At 49.4% G+C, this 16,013-nt stretch overlaps 1 protein-coding gene across 10 annotated transcripts in view; it reads right to left on the minus strand.

The window, feature by feature from the left end:
* Positions 1 to 9,790: 9,790 nt before the first annotated feature.
* STARD8 (StAR related lipid transfer domain containing 8) overlaps positions 9,791 to 16,013 on the minus strand; it is a 44,943-nt gene continuing 38,720 nt past the window's right edge. For 8 of the 10 annotated variants that reach the window (XM_021932768.2, XM_031660633.1, XM_009197743.4 and 5 more), the window contains 8 exons: positions 15,183 to 15,342; positions 14,484 to 14,682; positions 13,853 to 14,063; positions 13,439 to 13,553; positions 12,954 to 13,178; positions 11,763 to 11,980; positions 11,485 to 11,661; positions 9,791 to 11,302 (listed from right to left, as the gene is read on the minus strand). In XM_021932768.2, coding sequence (XP_021788460.1) covers positions 11,185 to 11,302; positions 11,485 to 11,661; positions 11,763 to 11,980; positions 12,954 to 13,178; positions 13,439 to 13,553; positions 13,853 to 14,063; positions 14,484 to 14,682; positions 15,183 to 15,342 — 1,423 coding nt within the window. In that variant the 3' untranslated portion in view covers positions 9,791 to 11,184. Of the gene's footprint in view, positions 11,303 to 11,484; positions 11,662 to 11,762; positions 13,179 to 13,438; positions 13,554 to 13,852; positions 14,064 to 14,483; positions 14,683 to 15,182; positions 15,343 to 16,013 lie in introns of those variants that run through there. The other 2 variants (XM_021932770.2, XM_031660634.1) reach the window with 2 other exon arrangements.

The following is a 16,013-nucleotide window of genomic DNA, read 5'->3' on the forward strand; positions in this document are numbered from 1 at the left end:
GGACTCTTTTCTGGTCCCATATAAATTTTAGGATAGTTTTTTCTATTCTGTGAAAAATAATGTTAGTATTATATTTTGATAGGAATTACAATCTGTAGATTGCTTTGGACAGCATAGTCATTTTCACTATATTGATTCTTCCAATCCATGAGCATAGACTGTATTTCCATTTGTTTTTGTCATCTATGATTTCTTTCAGCCGTGTTTTGTAGTTCTCCTTATAGATATCTTTCACTTCATTGGTTCATATATTTCTAGGTATTTTCTGTAGTTTTAGTTCTTAATTTGACTCTCAGCTTGGTCATTGTTGGTGTATAGCAGTGCTACTGGTTTGTATACATTGATTTTGTAACCTGAGAGTTTACTGAATTCATTTATCAACTCTAGGAGTCTTTTGGAAGAGTCTTTAGGGTGTTCTAGGTATAAAATCATATTATCAGCAAACAGAGATAGTTTGACTTCCTCTTTTCCAATTTGGATGCTCTTTATTTCTTTCTCTTGCCTGATTGCTCTGGCTATGACTTCTACATCCAGTCTTCTGTCCCCTAACCTGCCTTCCCTATTTCCATCCCATCCATGGGACCTCATCACACTTCCCAGAAGACCAGGAGCTGGATTACATATTATAGCAAACTTTGGAGTCAGATAAGCCAATCCATTTGCAGCTGTATTCGCATAACTCGCACTGAGTGTGTTGGAAGGACATGAAGGTTTCATCCATGTCATGCACCTGTGTAAACTGCTCCAGTTTTTTTATTAAAAAAGGAACAGGTGGCCAGGCGTGGTGGCTCATGCCTGTAATCCTGGCACTTTGGGAGGCTAAGGCAGGGGAATCACCTAAGGTCAGGAGTTCTAGACCAGCCTGGCCAACATGGCAAAACCCCGTCTCTACTAAAAATACAAAAATTAGCCGGGCACAGTGGCACATGCCTGTAATCCCAGCTACTCAGGAGGCTGAGGCAGGAGAATCATTTGAAGCCGGGGAGCTGAGGTCTTAGTGAGCTGAGATCGTGCCACTGCACTCAAGCCTGGGTGACAGAGCAACACTCTTGTCTCAAAAATAAAAATAAAAATAAAAATAAAAATAAAATAAAATAGCAACAGACTGGAGTGCAGTGGGACAGTTATAGCTCACTGCATCCTCGAACTCCTGGACTCAAACAATCTTCTCACCTCAGCCACCCAGCTAGGACTATGGGTGTGTGCACCACATGTAGCTAATTAATTTTTTTTTTTTTTTTGTAGAGACAGGGTCTCACTGTGTTGCCCAGGCTGGTCTCAAACTCCTGGACTCTGGTGATCTTGCTGCCCCAGTCTCCCAAATCGTTGTGATTACAGGCATGAGCCACTACCCTTGGCCTATGCTAGTTTTATTGAGGCTGACTTCTTCCTGGCAGTTGAGCACTGCCTCTCGGTTTCTGTTCACTAGGATGATTTTCTTTACATCTGGCCTTCCAAGGCCTGACACATTCTGTCTTCACACAGCTCATGTCTTCACCTACTTCACCTGTGTTAAATGTCACTTTCTCTATAATCACCCTATTAAAATGACGGAGAGCACTCCCAATCCCCCTTCCCTGCTTAATTTTTTTCTAAAGCACTTGTCACCTTGAAACACACTATGTCATTGAATTATGTTTGCTCATCCCTCTAGAATGCCAGCTCAATGAGGGTAGGGATTCTTATTTATTTTGTTCACTGCTCTATCCCTGGTATCTATAATAGTGCCTAGCACATAATATACACTCAGTAAATATTTGTTGAACCAATAATTGGCCCATTAGAAAGGACACCCTTGGATCTCAACAGACCTGGATTCCATCTTAGAACTGCCTCTTCCTTCCTAGTGACCTTGGGCAGTTCTCACTGATGGTCTATGTCTACTTTCTTTTCTTTTCTTCTTTCTTTCCTTTTTTCCTTCTTTCTTTTCCTTTTTTTTTTTTTTTTTTTTTCCTTTGAGACAGGGTCTCATTCTGTCACACAGGCCAGAGTACAGTGGTGCAATCATGGCTCACTGCAGCCTTAACCTTAGTAGCTAGGACTACAGGTGCCCGCCACCATGCCTGTTAATTCATTTTATGTTTTGTAGAGATGGGGTCTCGTTTTGTTGCCCAGGTTGGTCTCAAACTCCTAGGCTCAAGCGAGCCTCTTGCCTCCCAAAGCTCTGGGATTACAGGAGTGAGCCACTGTGCCTGGTCACATCCCCGTCTTCATTTGTTCAATCAGGAGATGAACTAGATAGTGAATCTCAACTTGGAGAGAAATTCTCCAACCCTAAGGGACCAGTGGGAGGAGGAAAGGAGACAGAATTTTTAGGGCTCTGTAGTGGAGAATGGCAAGATCTGAGGGATGGGGAAACTGAGGGAACGGGGGAAGGAACAAGATCTGGAAGACCGTGTGAAGGAAAAGGGGCAGAAACCAGAGAACACTGAGAAGACTTGGAGGCAGGAGCAGATGCTGGGGTTGAGTCCCAGCAGCTTCCTGTTGCCTGTGGCCCACCTTCCCACACAGAACAGCAGTGCCCCCTTGTGGGCCCTGCCAGGACCTGGCTGTTTTGGGGTTGACGTTTCCCCTCCACGCTCTAGCGCCAGCTTTCACAAGGGCTTTCTTTATTCCAACAATTTCTTCTAGTGCTTCCAAAATTGTGCACAACGGCAAGCCCAACATAGACAGCATCTCCTCCTTTGAGAACCTGCTGCTTCACATCTGTGTCTGGGTTATTGCCTGTGCCACTGATATAGTTAGACTTTGTGTCCCCACCCAAATCTCATCCTGAATTGTAATCCCCAGGTGTTTAGGGAGAGACCTGGTCGGAGGTGATTGGATCATGGAGGCAGTTTCCCCCATGCTGTCCTCATGATAGTGAGTAAATTCTCACGAGATATGATGGTTTTATAAGGCAGGTTTCCCTGCTCTTGCTCATTCTCTCTCACCTGCCATGTAAGACATGCGTCTTCCCCTTCTGCCGTGATTGTAGATGCATTTTCCTCTTCTGCCATGATTGTAAGTTTCCTGAGGCCTCTCCAGCCATGCGGAACTGTGAGTCAATTAAACCTCTTTTCTTTATAAATTACCCGGTCTCAGGTACATCATTATAGCAGTGTGAAAGCAGACTAATACAGCCACCTACCTGAGAACCTTTCTCAGGTGTGCATGCACACCTGCTTTGTGTCTGAGCACAGCCCCCATGACATGGTCTTCAGTGCCTATGCTGTGATGGCAGGGGCAGCACTGGGTGGGGTGGGAGGGGCTGGCCTATGTAGGGACTGAGCCCAAAAGGGACGGGATCCCTGGCCATAACCCTGGAGGGAAAGTTACCTTTTGAAAACGTTCTAGAGTAGAGGGTGCAAACCAGTGGGCTATTCATGTGTGCCTGTTGAGCCTGCCGCATGTTATGTTAAAATTTTTTCACCAACATTTTACTTTTTATTTTTTTTTTTTTTTTTTTCAGAGACAGAATCTCTCTCTCTTGTCCAGGCTGGAGTGTAGTACTGTGATCCTACTCCCAGGCTCAAGCGATCCTCTTGCCTCAGCCTCCTGAGTAGCTGGGACTACAGGCACATGCCACCATACCCGGCTAATTTTTTTATTTTTTGTGGAGACGGAGTCTCACTGTGTTGCCCAGTCTGGTCTCGAACTCCTGGTCTCAAGCAATCTTCCCACTTCAGCCTCCCAAAGTGCTGAGATTATAGGCGTGAGCCATCACACCTGGCCACCAATATTTTAAAAGGGTAGATTTCACATGAAAATCTGGATTTGGGCAAACGTGGTCGTTCATGCCTATAGTCCCAGCACTTTGAGAGGCCAAGGTGAGAAGATTGCTTGAGCTCAGGAACTCGAAGCTAGCCTGGAAAACATGGTGAAATCCCATTTCTACAAAAAATACAAAAATTAGCTGGGTGTGGTGGTGTGAGCCTGTAGTCCCAGCTACAGGAGGCTGAGGTGGGAAGATCACCTGAGCCCAGGAGGCAAAGGTTGCAGTGAATCGAGATCATACCACTGCACTCCAGCCTGGGTGACAGAGCCAGACCCTACCTCAAAAAAAAAAAAAAAGAAATCCCAAAACCAAATCTGGATTTCTAGATTCCCTGGAAAAATCAGAAGATGTAGCTATCCACATCTGGACCCACATTCCCACCTATCCATAACGGATGAGAAGGGAATAGCTGCCGCCCCCTTTAGATGGGGTATGAACTCTGCAATCATTATGGTCTTTACCCAGTATGCTTTGCTTATCTGTGCTAACTGCCTGGTTCCTATAGGAATTTCAGTTTGAGATTCCCATAGTTTTCACGAAGAGAATGGACAGCATTGTTAAAATGAAACACAAGCCATCAGGGTCTGAGCAGTGGAAGATCTTGAAAGGAGAGTCTCAGAGGGGAAGAGCCTTAAAGTCAGAGACCAAGTAGTGATATAGCTTGGAGCCAGAGGAAGGTATGGCAGAACAGGCAACCTTTCTGTCCTCTTCCACAGACCCTTCTTCCCGAGATCATCTCTGCCTAAACCTAGCAGTGGGCGCTGTACTGCATAACAAAAGAAGATGTGCAGTATTACTAACAAGACAAATAGCAGGTGATTTGCCACTTTGAAAGTACCCACCAAATGCTAGAAACAATCAAGTTGACTACTCATAACCTCCTCATAAGGTAGTATCATTCCCATTTTAAAGATAAGAAAACTGAAGTTCAGTGAGTATAAGTAAGCCCAGCAGCTATAATAGAAAGTGGTAATGCCTTTGAGCCCTGAGTCCCTGGTCTGCAGGGACTGAGGGGGAGTTCAAACATCTTCTGATTTGAATTCAGTTGAATGAAACTTATGTCATCATAATTAACCTCCTCACTTTATAGATCACTGGTTTTCAAAGTGTGGTGCCTGAACCAGTAGCATCACCATCACCTGACATCTTGTCAGAAATGCAAATTCTCAGGCTTCTCCCCAGACCGGTTGAATCAGAAACTCTGGGTGTGGGGCCTAGCAGCCCATGTTTTGACAGTCCACCAGAGTGATGCTGATGCTCACTGAAGTTTGAAGCCCACTGGAGGAGTTATGAGCACACACTCTGGTACGAGGCAGACTGGGTAACTAGCTATATGGTCACTTGGGTTACTAGCTACATGACTCCTTGAGAAGATGACAGAGTCACAGAGATAGTAAGTAATGGTGCTGAATTTGAATCCAGGCAGTCTGGCTCCAGAGCCCATCCTATACTCTCCTGATGTGATGATTCCTAACCTGGGCTTCCTGATTCCTGAGATGTGGCAAAGGTAGTGGTCTGCAAGCCATTTTTTTTTTTTTTTAATTTTCAAATGCCTAAAGGAAAGCAGGTTTTTATGTCCGGTGCCTGCAACTGCCCCAGATAACAAATTCTGATTGTTTCATGTAATGAATTCCCAAGAGCACCTTTGAATTTTGCTCTCTCCCCACCGACCCCAGGTTTTAAGTGATCCCATCAATAAAACAAACAAAAACATTCTTTAAATTTTTAAAAAACTTTCGTAGGTACATAGTAGGTATATATATTTATGGAGTAATCGAGATGTTTCGATACAGGTATGCATGGCATAGTAATTGCATGAGGATAAATGGGGTATCCATCACCTCAAGTTTTGATCCTTTGTGTTACAAACAATCCAATTATACTCTTTTAGTTATTTTTAAATGTACAATTTAGTTGTTATTGACTATAGTCACCGTGTTGTGCTACCAAATAGAGGTCTTATTCACTCTATTTTTTTTTTTTTTTTGGTACCCATTAGACATCTCTACCTCCCCCCACCCACCCCCTTACTACCCTTTCCAGCCTCTGGTAACAGTAACCATCTTTCTACTCCCTATATCCATGAGTTCAATTGTTTTGATTTTTAGATCCCACAAATAAGTGAGAACATGTGATGTTTGTCTTTTTGCGCCTTGCTTATTTCAGTTAATGTAATGATCTCCAGTCCCATCCACGTTGTTGTAAGTGACTGGATCTCATTCTTTTTTATGGCTGAGTAGTACTCCGTTGTGTATAGGTACCACATTTTCTTTATCTATTCATCTGTTGACGGACACTTAGGTTGCTTCCAAATCTTAGCTGTTGTTAATAGTGTTGCAGCAATTACGGGAGTCCATATATCTCTTCAATATGCTGATTTCCTTTATTTTGGGTATATACCTAGCAGGGGAATTGCGGAATCATATGGTAGCTCTATTTTTAGTTTTTTGAGGAACCTCCAAACTGCCCTCCATAGTGGTTGTACTTAATTACATTCCCACCAACAGTGTACGAGGGTTCCCTTTTCTCCACATCATCACCAGCATTTGTTATTGCCTATCTTTTATATATAAGCCATTTTAATCGGGGTGAGATGGTATCTCATTCTAGTTTTGATTTGCGTTTCTCTGATGATCAGTGATGTTGAGCACTTTTTCATACGCCTGTTTGCCGTTTTTATGTCTTCTTTTGAGAAATGTGTATTCAAATCTTTTGCCCATTTTGATTAGATTTTTTTTCCTATAGATTTGTTTCAGCTCCTTGTATACTCTGTTTATTAATCCCTTATCAGATGGGTAGTTTGCAAATATTTTCTCCCATTCTGTCGGTTGTGTTTTCACTTTGTTGATTGTTTCCTTTGCTGTGCAGAAGCTTTTTAACTTGATGTTATCCCATTTGTCCATTTTTGCTTTGGTTACCTGGGCTTGTGGGTTATTACTGAAGAAATCTTTGCCCAGACCAACGTCCTGGAGAATTTCCCCAATGTTTTCTTGTAGTAGTTTCACAGTTTGAGACCTTAGATTTTCGTCTTTAATCCATTTTGATTTGACTTTTGTATATGGAGAGAGATAGGGGTCTCATTTCATTCCGCATATGGAGATCCAGTTTTCACAGCAGCATTTATTGAAGAGACTGTCTTTTCCCAAGTGTATGTCCTTGGCACCTTTGTCAAAAATGAGTTCATTGTAGATGTGTGGATTTGTTTCTGCATTCTCTATTCTGTTCCATTGGTGCTGTGACCCCTTGGTCAACTGCCATGGCAACAATGGCATCTGCTTTCCTCTCCACCTTGATGCACATGCAAGTTCAGCTGCCCCGAGCTATTCCATTCTGTTTCTTGAGTGAGGATGGGGACATAATGGGCAGGGGCCAAGCTGCCAGCTTCCTGACCAGTTCATCTGGCCCTAGATGAAGGGAAAAGTGTTTATTTGATTCCCTCCTTGGCACCTGGTGGGTAGCTAATATTCAGACCATGCTACTGATTGGCTCACAAGTGACTCTCTCCCCAGAAAGCATTGCATTGGTTGCCAGCCCCAAGCCACTTTCTGAGACTTTTTTCCCTATTGGCTGCAGCTTCATGCAATGGAGCCCCCATGCCCGTCTCTGAGTTCTACTGTTTGCCTTCGTTGTTGATAGCCCTGACTGCTGACCCCTCTCCATCACTGGGTGAAGGCCATAAGCTATTGAAGTTCCCTAGATCTCCATAGCCCCAACCCTATCCCCTGTGTAGCTCCATGTCAGACTGCCTTGGGCTTTCTTCCACCCATCTCCACACCCCCAGGCCTTGAGCAAGGAGCTCAGAAGCTTTGTTACATACAGGTGTAAAGCTCCTGGCAGTCCTTGCCATCATCTTTGTCTTTACCAGTATGTTCTGCTCCATCCACACTACTGGGGCCCACTTGCATGGTGCCATCCCCTCATGAAGTCTCCATTGCAACATGTTTCTTCATTGTCTTCACTGACAACAGGCAGATGCTGGCTGCTCATCTTTCTCCTGATGGGAGAAAAGCCCACCCACTCCTCCCCATCTTGGAGCTGGAGATCCCAGATGAGGGGACCAAGTTCTCCCTATGGAGTCTGACTGGCAGGAAAGACACAGGGCAGGCAGGGGGTTACCATATTTTGATGCCTGCTATGTGCAAGGCACTGTGCAACCACTTTCACAACTCTTGGCTCATTTAACCTTGACAACAACCTTACAAGATATAAATGATTCTTACCCTTATTTTCTGAGAGGGAAAAGAAATCAGAAATGTTAAATGTGCCACTTAAGGTCACACAGCCAGGAAATGATATAGCTAGATTTGAGCCTGGGTCTGACCACCATCTACCCTCAGTCACTCTGGCAACAGGGCGCTGGAGACTAGGAAACAATAATCAAAGCTCATAGGCAGATTGTTCGATTTCTATGCAGGATTCCCCTGCGACCTGGTTTCTTTGAGACAGTGGGTCAGGGAAAGCACAAGAGTAGAGACTACGGGCAGTGGGACTGGGAATTTGAAGGCACGTTCTCTGGCACCAGGGAAATGAAGCCTACTCAGGGTTGGCAGAGGTACACGACTCAGGGCTAGAAATGGCCAGGGGTGGTGCTTGCTTTGTGGGTGGGAACGAGAGGCCGGGGCAGCCTCATCATGAAACTCATTCCTACATCTAGAGGCACGGTGGAGTAGGCAGAGATGAGGGATGGGAGCCCTGCTTTACACATGAGGATGCTAAGGCCCAACAGAAGCTCTCCTACTTGGAGCAACCTCTTCCACACTGCCAGACACTGGGCGACTGGGTCAGGGTAGCAGAGTCCAGAGCTGCAAGGTTGGGGGAACTCTCTGGCCCTTCCAAGAGGATCCCTCCTCTTTATCCGTCTCCTAGCAACCATCTTCTGAGTGCTGAGTCCCATCCTCTGTACCCTACCACCAACCTCCTTCCAAGAGAAGGTGGGCAGTGCCTGGGCCAGAAGGCCCTGATGCCTTCCTCAAGAACTACTGGCCAGAGCATCACGCTGGTATCCTTTAAGCCCAGCACTGCCGGAGTGATCTCCCAGCCCATACTCAGACACAAGGGGCCTCCATTTAGTTTTCCCAAAGGCAGGGGGCTGACTGGGTCCTTTGCTCTACCTCACTCACTTCCAGGGCTAGCCAAGACCCCTAGGTGGCAGCAGTGAAGAAAGGCCAAGGCATGTAGGGACAACTGAGCCCAAGACAGAATGAAGAAGGTGACAGAGCAGTGGGACTGGACAGGCACCTCACTGTTCAGGCCGGGTCGGAGTGCAGACTTGGGTGGTGCAACCTGAACACTTACCGAGACAGGCTTGTGGCAAGATATGACTGGCCTCGTTTGACCCATGAGGAGGTTGAGGTACCCAGAGAGCAGGGCTTGCTTGCCCAGGCTACTGAGAGCACTTCAGGTATGCAAAAGTCCAAAGCCTGGACTTTCTCTCTAGCTGCTCTTCGCAGCCTGGGATTTTATGGCCATGTAATATGGCAGAGGAAAGCCCCTTCCTTTGGGAAAGTCAAGACGAGAGAGTTTCTCTAGGCCCCTGGGCTTTGCTGGTCACTGGGGCCATACCAGAGGCTGCCTTGAGGCACTCAGACCTCTTAGGTTGGCTTACGGGTGGCACAGGGCCCCCTAAGCCTCCTGGGGCTGGGACTTCACTCTTCATTCAAGCTGTTTAGAAGGGGAAGGAATGGCCGCTTAGCCAGGCTCATCTCTCCCTAGGATGCCTGAGGTCATTCATGCTTGTGGCCAGGTCATGAGATGGGGTTTGCAGCTTCTGCTCAAGTTCTGGCTAACTTTCCACCCTTTCTCCGCGCACCCCCCACCCCACCCCACCATGCCTGGCCACAAATCCCTCTCCAAAGAGAAGAGCTGAGGCCCTCCCCGTTCTTCCTGTGGACTCACCCAAGACCTGTTGCCAGTAAGCTGGGACTCAGCAGAGGGTGGGGTGAATGCTCAATGCTCTGAGCCCTAACACTGAAGCCTCAGTCACAACCCCAGTCCCCAGTCCCTAGCCCATTGTCAGCAAAGACAGCCACACAGTTAAAGTGCATCTCTGGTAATGCTTTATTGATCTGAGGGATCCTGCTGCACCTGGCTCTCTACCTCTCCATTCTCATCTGAAATGCTCCTCAGGCCTTCCAGACCCTTGCCCCCACCAGAGATTATAATACACTCATGAGAATTGATATATATGTGTGTCTGTGCAAACGCGTGTGTGTGTGTATATATATGTATATATATATACACGTGTGTGTGTATCTATATAAACACATATACACACACACACATATATATATATATAAACTGTACAGTATTTACAAGTACAAATAAAATAGGCTTGAAAATTACAGTGGTGGTTGGGACCCATCTCATTTCAGTTTACTCAGCAGATAGAAAAATAAAGCACCAGTGGCCTTTGAATGGTATTTGAATTTCCATGTGAGCAAAGATGGCTGGCCAGTGGGACAGAACAGGTTTGGCTTAAGCTCCAGCTGGCTAAGATAGGCCCTTCCATCTGTCTGGCCCACGGGCCAGGTCTCTGCTTGAGAAAGGGACTGTTATGTTAGCCCACTACCATAAGCAAAAGAGACGATGACACAGACCCTTGTCTCTTAACCACACTCTGCTTTTGCTTGGCCTGGGCAGTGGCAGTGTGTGGACAAAGGCTACACAGGACCCCATGGGGTGGCAGATAAAGTGTGAAATCCAAGTCAGGGAAAACTGGTTTCATTGGCGTCTTGAGACTTGAGAAAGGAAGCTTCTCCACCCTCACATCCCAATCTATGCCAAATCGTCATGTCGCTTATTAGGGGCCTGTCAGTGCCCACTCTTAACTCAGCCCCTTAAAATTCAGCATCATATTTACACAAATGAAACAGCTCATGGTGATTGGGGCTGCCCTGCGCTCCACCCCTGTGCCCATTCACTCCAGTCCAATTCCTCTGAAAAAGACACTTCAGGGCCAGTGTTGGCCCCAAAGGCAGGACCAGAACCTCCTGTCCAATCTCAAAAGCACCCTTGCAGGAAACAAGACGGCTTGCCCTCTCAGTCTGGCAGAGAGCTGGGATCACACACTGTTGTCGACCTCTTTGCCCCTGCAGGTGGGGAGCTGTGGAGGCTTCAGGCCAAGTGGCAGCCTCACAGGCAGGTGGCTGGCGGCAGTAGTCTTGCTACTCATGTGATTCTCTTCTCTTTTCGGGAGAGTAGAATACAGGGTTGGGGGTGAAGGGGGAGTAGAGTTGCCTAAATTCTCTTTTTCTCCCCTCTACGTGCAGAGGAGCTTTAGGAAAGGGGACAGGACAGGCAGCTGGAGCCACCTGGGCCTGGCTCTGCTCCTGACAGCAGCACCCAGGGGGCTGCTCTGCTCTTATTCCCCCTCACTCTTTTGGTGCCCAGGGGGCCTGAGTGGTGCCACCCTGGGACCAGCCCAAGGCTCACAGTTTTGTCTCAGGGCCCACTGCCTGCAGGGTGGGGAAGGAGTCCCGGATCTTTGCCACTTCCATGGCACACAGGTGCCCAAAGACTTTGTTGTACCAATCAAGAGAACGGCCCCTAGGGAAGTAGAAGAAACCAGGCATGAGCAATGTGTTTTTCCCTGGAGCCCTCACCAGGGAGAAGGAAGAAAGGACTTGTCCCAGCCCCAGGGATCAACAGCATGGGGCAAAAAGGAGGGGCAGAGGCAGGGGAAGGGGTCAAGGCCAAGGGGGTCGAGCAGGCTGTCCCAGGCCTGGTACCTGAGGTCAGCCCGGCAGATGTGTGTGAGCCGAGAGCGGCCCAAGCCACAAGGCTCCATGAGGTACTGGGACGTGAGCATGAGGGCCCGCACACCCGACTCTGGCACAGGTTGCTCAGGATCCAGGGACTGGGAGACAAGCAGGCAACCCCCACGAGGCAGGTCAGAGCGCCACATCCTATTGGAGAAAGGACACGTTGGCTCAGATTCCTACTGCTGGTTTCCACCCCACTTCTCGGGCCCCCCAAGCACAGCAGGGTAGCAGCTGCGGCCCCTCACCGAAGCACCACAAAGTCGCGGCAGGGATGGGGTGCCATGCTGTCGGTGACATAGTGGTACAGCTCCACACCCGGCATCAGGGCTTCCAGCACCTGGGCCCGCAGCAGATCCTCATCCCAGAGGGCCCGCTCCCGGAGAACACGATGCAGCACCACAGCTGGGGGGGCTGCCACCTCTGTGGACGCCTTCCACAGCCGCAGGGGGTGCCCATCCGGTGCCTGTGAGCCACAGGAGTGGGGATGGGGGTAGCTGTCAGGGCTGGAGAACTCTGACTCCAGCCCTAAGTCCGGGCCTCAAACCGCAGCACCTGAGGTTTAATAGGGTAGGCTGCAGAGCTCCTCTGCTAACCCTGGCCAGACTGAGACAGTGCTCCCATGCTCCCTGCCCTCTCTCTCTCTTTTCTGGATGTCTGCTTTTCAGTCTGTTAGACAGCATAAAGAGATGATGGGGCACACATTCCCAGAGGCCTCTCAGGCCCTACCATGATGGGCACAGTGCTTGGAGGTGCAGGAAGATGGTGATTGTCAAGGAGCTCGCCATCTAGCACAGGCAGTAAAACACATGCACAACAAAAGCTGCCACTTACAGAGCCTTTTGTATGTACCAGGCACTCACCCTGATCCTACATAGGAGGTTTTGTTATGACCGTTTTTTACACAGGACACTTCAGGCTTGCAATCTTACTCAGAATCCACGTCCAAGAAAGAGCATGACCAGTGCCCAGAGGGGAACAGAGAGAAATCCCCTCCATCCTGGGGCATGACAGAAGGTTCTGAATGGAGGAGGAACACATTGCATTGTCGCTAAAGGTGCCTCGGAAAATGTAATGCTCAGGGTCAGGGCAGTCCAGGTAGCAGGACGGCACGAAGGTGCAAAATGCAAGGATTCAGCTGGACTGCGGGGCAGGGAGAGATGGGAGTTGAGGCTATCAAAGCAGCATCATATCTGGAATGGGGCTTTTGGAAGGTCATTCTGGCAGGTGGTTCCTGAGAGAGTTCCCTTGGTCTCATTTGGTTCTTGATTCCTTAAGGTACTTTCTTGACTCTCTGACATTCTCCAAGGACAAGGCCGAGGCACAGCGAGACTTGGGGGACAGCTCCTCCCCGGCTCCTTCCTTTGGGTTCCCTGACTCCCCTTGCCTGCACCATGCTCTCCCAGCCCCATAGCAGCCACCCGTGGTGTGGTACTCACCTTCCTGCAAGCCAGCTCCGTGTGCTGGGGCCCTGGCACGCTCATCCAGCCCTTGAAGCGCTCAGCAGCATCACGCAGCAGGTCCTGGATGCTCTCCTCCATGTAGAGGCTCAGGCTTACCCCTGCAGCTTGGGCCTGACGCAGCTCAGCCAGGGCTGGGCCGGGAGGGCTGAGCTCAGCTGCACTGTAGGAGCTGCACAGCTGCAGCACCATGTCCTGGGGCACCTGAGAGGGCACACACACACTGGGCTGCAGCTCCAGAGAGCAGGAGACCCCATGGGGTCTGTCAGGTTCACGTTAAGGGCAGCAGAGAGGTGCAGCTACCACAGCAAGGTAGATGAGAAACATTGTGGAGGAAGAGTTGGGGGTATAAGCTTGAGGGGTATGTGTCAAATTGGGTCCTATCCCTGACTTGGGGCACCGAGGTCAGGCCTGATGCTTCCCCCAGGTCTGGTAAGTAGGCACCATGGCCTGGGGTTACTCACCTGGAAAAGTTTCTTGCAGTCACTGATCATGTGTGACAGGCCCTGGGTGGCTGCCATGTTGTCACTCAGGTCCCTAGGGCCTGGCCTACCAACGAGGCTGCGTTTGCTCTTGATCCTAGATGGGGCAGGAGGTGGTGAGAGGAGAGATGGCACAAAGGCACAAGACAAGATGACAGACAGGCTGCCTTGTAGCTGCCAGGAAGCCACTTTGCCAAACTTGGCCACAAAGCAACCTGCTGCCTTTTGGAAGGCCCTGCTCCACAGATCCCACCAGCCCAGGGTCCCTGAGGAGTCAGGCTCACTCCTTGCGGTGAGGACGAGACACAGCAGTGCCAGTCATCAAAAGCCAAAAGTCCAATGGGGCCCAAATTGTCTGGACCTGGCCCGGCCCTGACATGCCGTGCCCCATTTCACCTGGGAGAGGGGCTCTCCTTCTTAGAGACATTGAGGTGGAAGATGGAGGGCGCCAGGCACACTGCCAGGTTGCCTGCTGTCATCTGGTTTTCCTCGGCAGAGGCAATGTCACTTAAGAAGTAGAGCAGAGTCTGTAGCACCTCTCGGTTCTCATCGGGGAGCAGCAAGGTGGCGGCTTGTGCTGCTGCCAACCACTGATCCTTGGGGAGGACTGTGAGGAAGCAATGGAAGAAGAGCCTTCCTTACTTCCCCAGAGGCCTTAGCAGCCAGCCTCCTGCTTCCAAGGGGGCAAAAGGCACAGAAGTCCCGAGGGGAGCGGCGAGAGGGAAGGGAAAAGTTCAGTTCTGTGAGGTCTCTGGGTGCTTGATCTAGCTTTATTACTAACGTACAGTGTAACCTTAGGTAGTTTCCCTTTCTCCCCTCAGGGCCTCAGTCTACCCTTCCATATAATGGGTTTGGGGAAGCAGAATGGTCTCTCTGCAAGGGCCTTTTCAACTCCAGACAGTAACTGTTCCAATCAGCTCACAGGTCCAGCTACATTTGCCTGCACCAGGCTTATCTTCCACAAGGCCTGGGATTCAGGGAGGTTGAGAATGGGGCAGCTTGTTGGGGATAGGAGTGGGTGACTCACGCTGGTAGATCTGGAGGAAAGTGGTGGTGAGCTTGCTGGTGAAGATGGGCTCAGGCAGGTCCCGGAAATACTGCTTTAGCAGGTCAGCCACGTCGTAGGCTGACTGGCCCTCATAGCAGACGTTGTCAGGCGAGGTCTCATTCATTTGGCGCAGGTTCTGGATCCTGGACTTGACTCCAGACTTGCGGAAGATGCCTACCTGGTCCATGCAAGGGAGGGAGGGGGGGAAGAAGACATGCGTGAGTAGGAGGGAGAATGTGAGGCCAGTCCTGGACTGGGTGTCAGGAGCTTAGGCCACCCCAGAGACTTCAAAGCCTATCAGGCCTCCTGAGGGGCAGGGTAGGAGACAAATGGGAAAACCAAAGAGAAGGAATTTTACAGCTTCAGGACAAAAAAGAAAAGATGCTTTTGTGGAGATGAGTAGGAAAAGGTGGATCTAGGCAAATTCAGGCTCCCAGAAGATAAGGACTATGGAGCCTGGGCCGGAAAGAAGGTAGCACAGAGCTGGGCCTAAGGAGTAGAAAGGAGTTTCATCCTTGCTGGTCCTTGCTGAGAACAGCAAAGGCCTCTGGTGGACCAGCCCAAGTGAGGGGGAAGGCCAGAGCAGTTCCTCTCCCCAGCTCCTCAGCCTTCGGCCCAATGCCCACCAGCACCCCACCCCTGCACCATCTCCCCACAGGCTGCCCCACAAGGGCTCACTTGGTCCAGGCACTGGCTGCGCAAGTAGCGCATGGCTTGCTGAATGCTCTGTGGCAGTGGCTGGCCTGTGCGCTGCACATGGATGAGGGGTGGCACCCCAAATACGTGCTGTCCCCGGTAGTCTGGGGTCTTGTTTCTCCTCATGAACTTGGGCATTGACCTGTTTGGGAGAATGACAAGTGATCAGATAGGGAGAACACAGTTTGGAGACTCTGCCTGCAGTCTTAGAGGATCAGGTGGGGTGAAGAGGGTAAGGCACACACCACTGTCCCAGAGTCAACACTCATTGAGCACCTGCTTTGGGCGCAGCCCCAGGGAGTCACAGAGGAGCACAGAGAGCTCTCAGTCTGGCCAAGGAGATAACTGTGTCAATAGGCAGTAACAACTCATGTGGCCAGTAGGAGGCCAAGAACTTAGGGGAAGACCCATTGAGGGAGGGGAACTGTACCTAGTGAGTTAGGGAAGGCTTCAGAGAGGATGTGGTAACTCAGCAGGCTCTTGAGGGATAGGAAGGCATTGTCCCAGAGGAGAAATGGGGAAAATGCATTACAGGCAGAGAGCACAGCACAAACAAAGGCAAAGAGGCAGGAAAAGGATCATAGCACGTTCACGGAAGGATGACTGGTCCCACTGGTCTGTAAGGTGGGGTTGCTTAGGAGGGGTAGGCTAAAGAGCCAGAAGGATGGAGCGGGACCAGAACAGGAAGCAGTCATGGTGGGAGGGAATCTGGACAATGGGAAGCCAGAGAAAAGTGTTTATCTGGAGAATGACAACCACACCTGCATTTTAGGACAATCTCACTAGTTGCAGTACGGAGGTTGGGATGGAGAA

This window comes from Papio anubis, chromosome X (assembly GCF_008728515.1).
Source record: "Papio anubis isolate 15944 chromosome X, Panubis1.0, whole genome shotgun sequence".
NCBI classification, from domain to species: domain Eukaryota; kingdom Metazoa; phylum Chordata; class Mammalia; order Primates; family Cercopithecidae; genus Papio; species Papio anubis.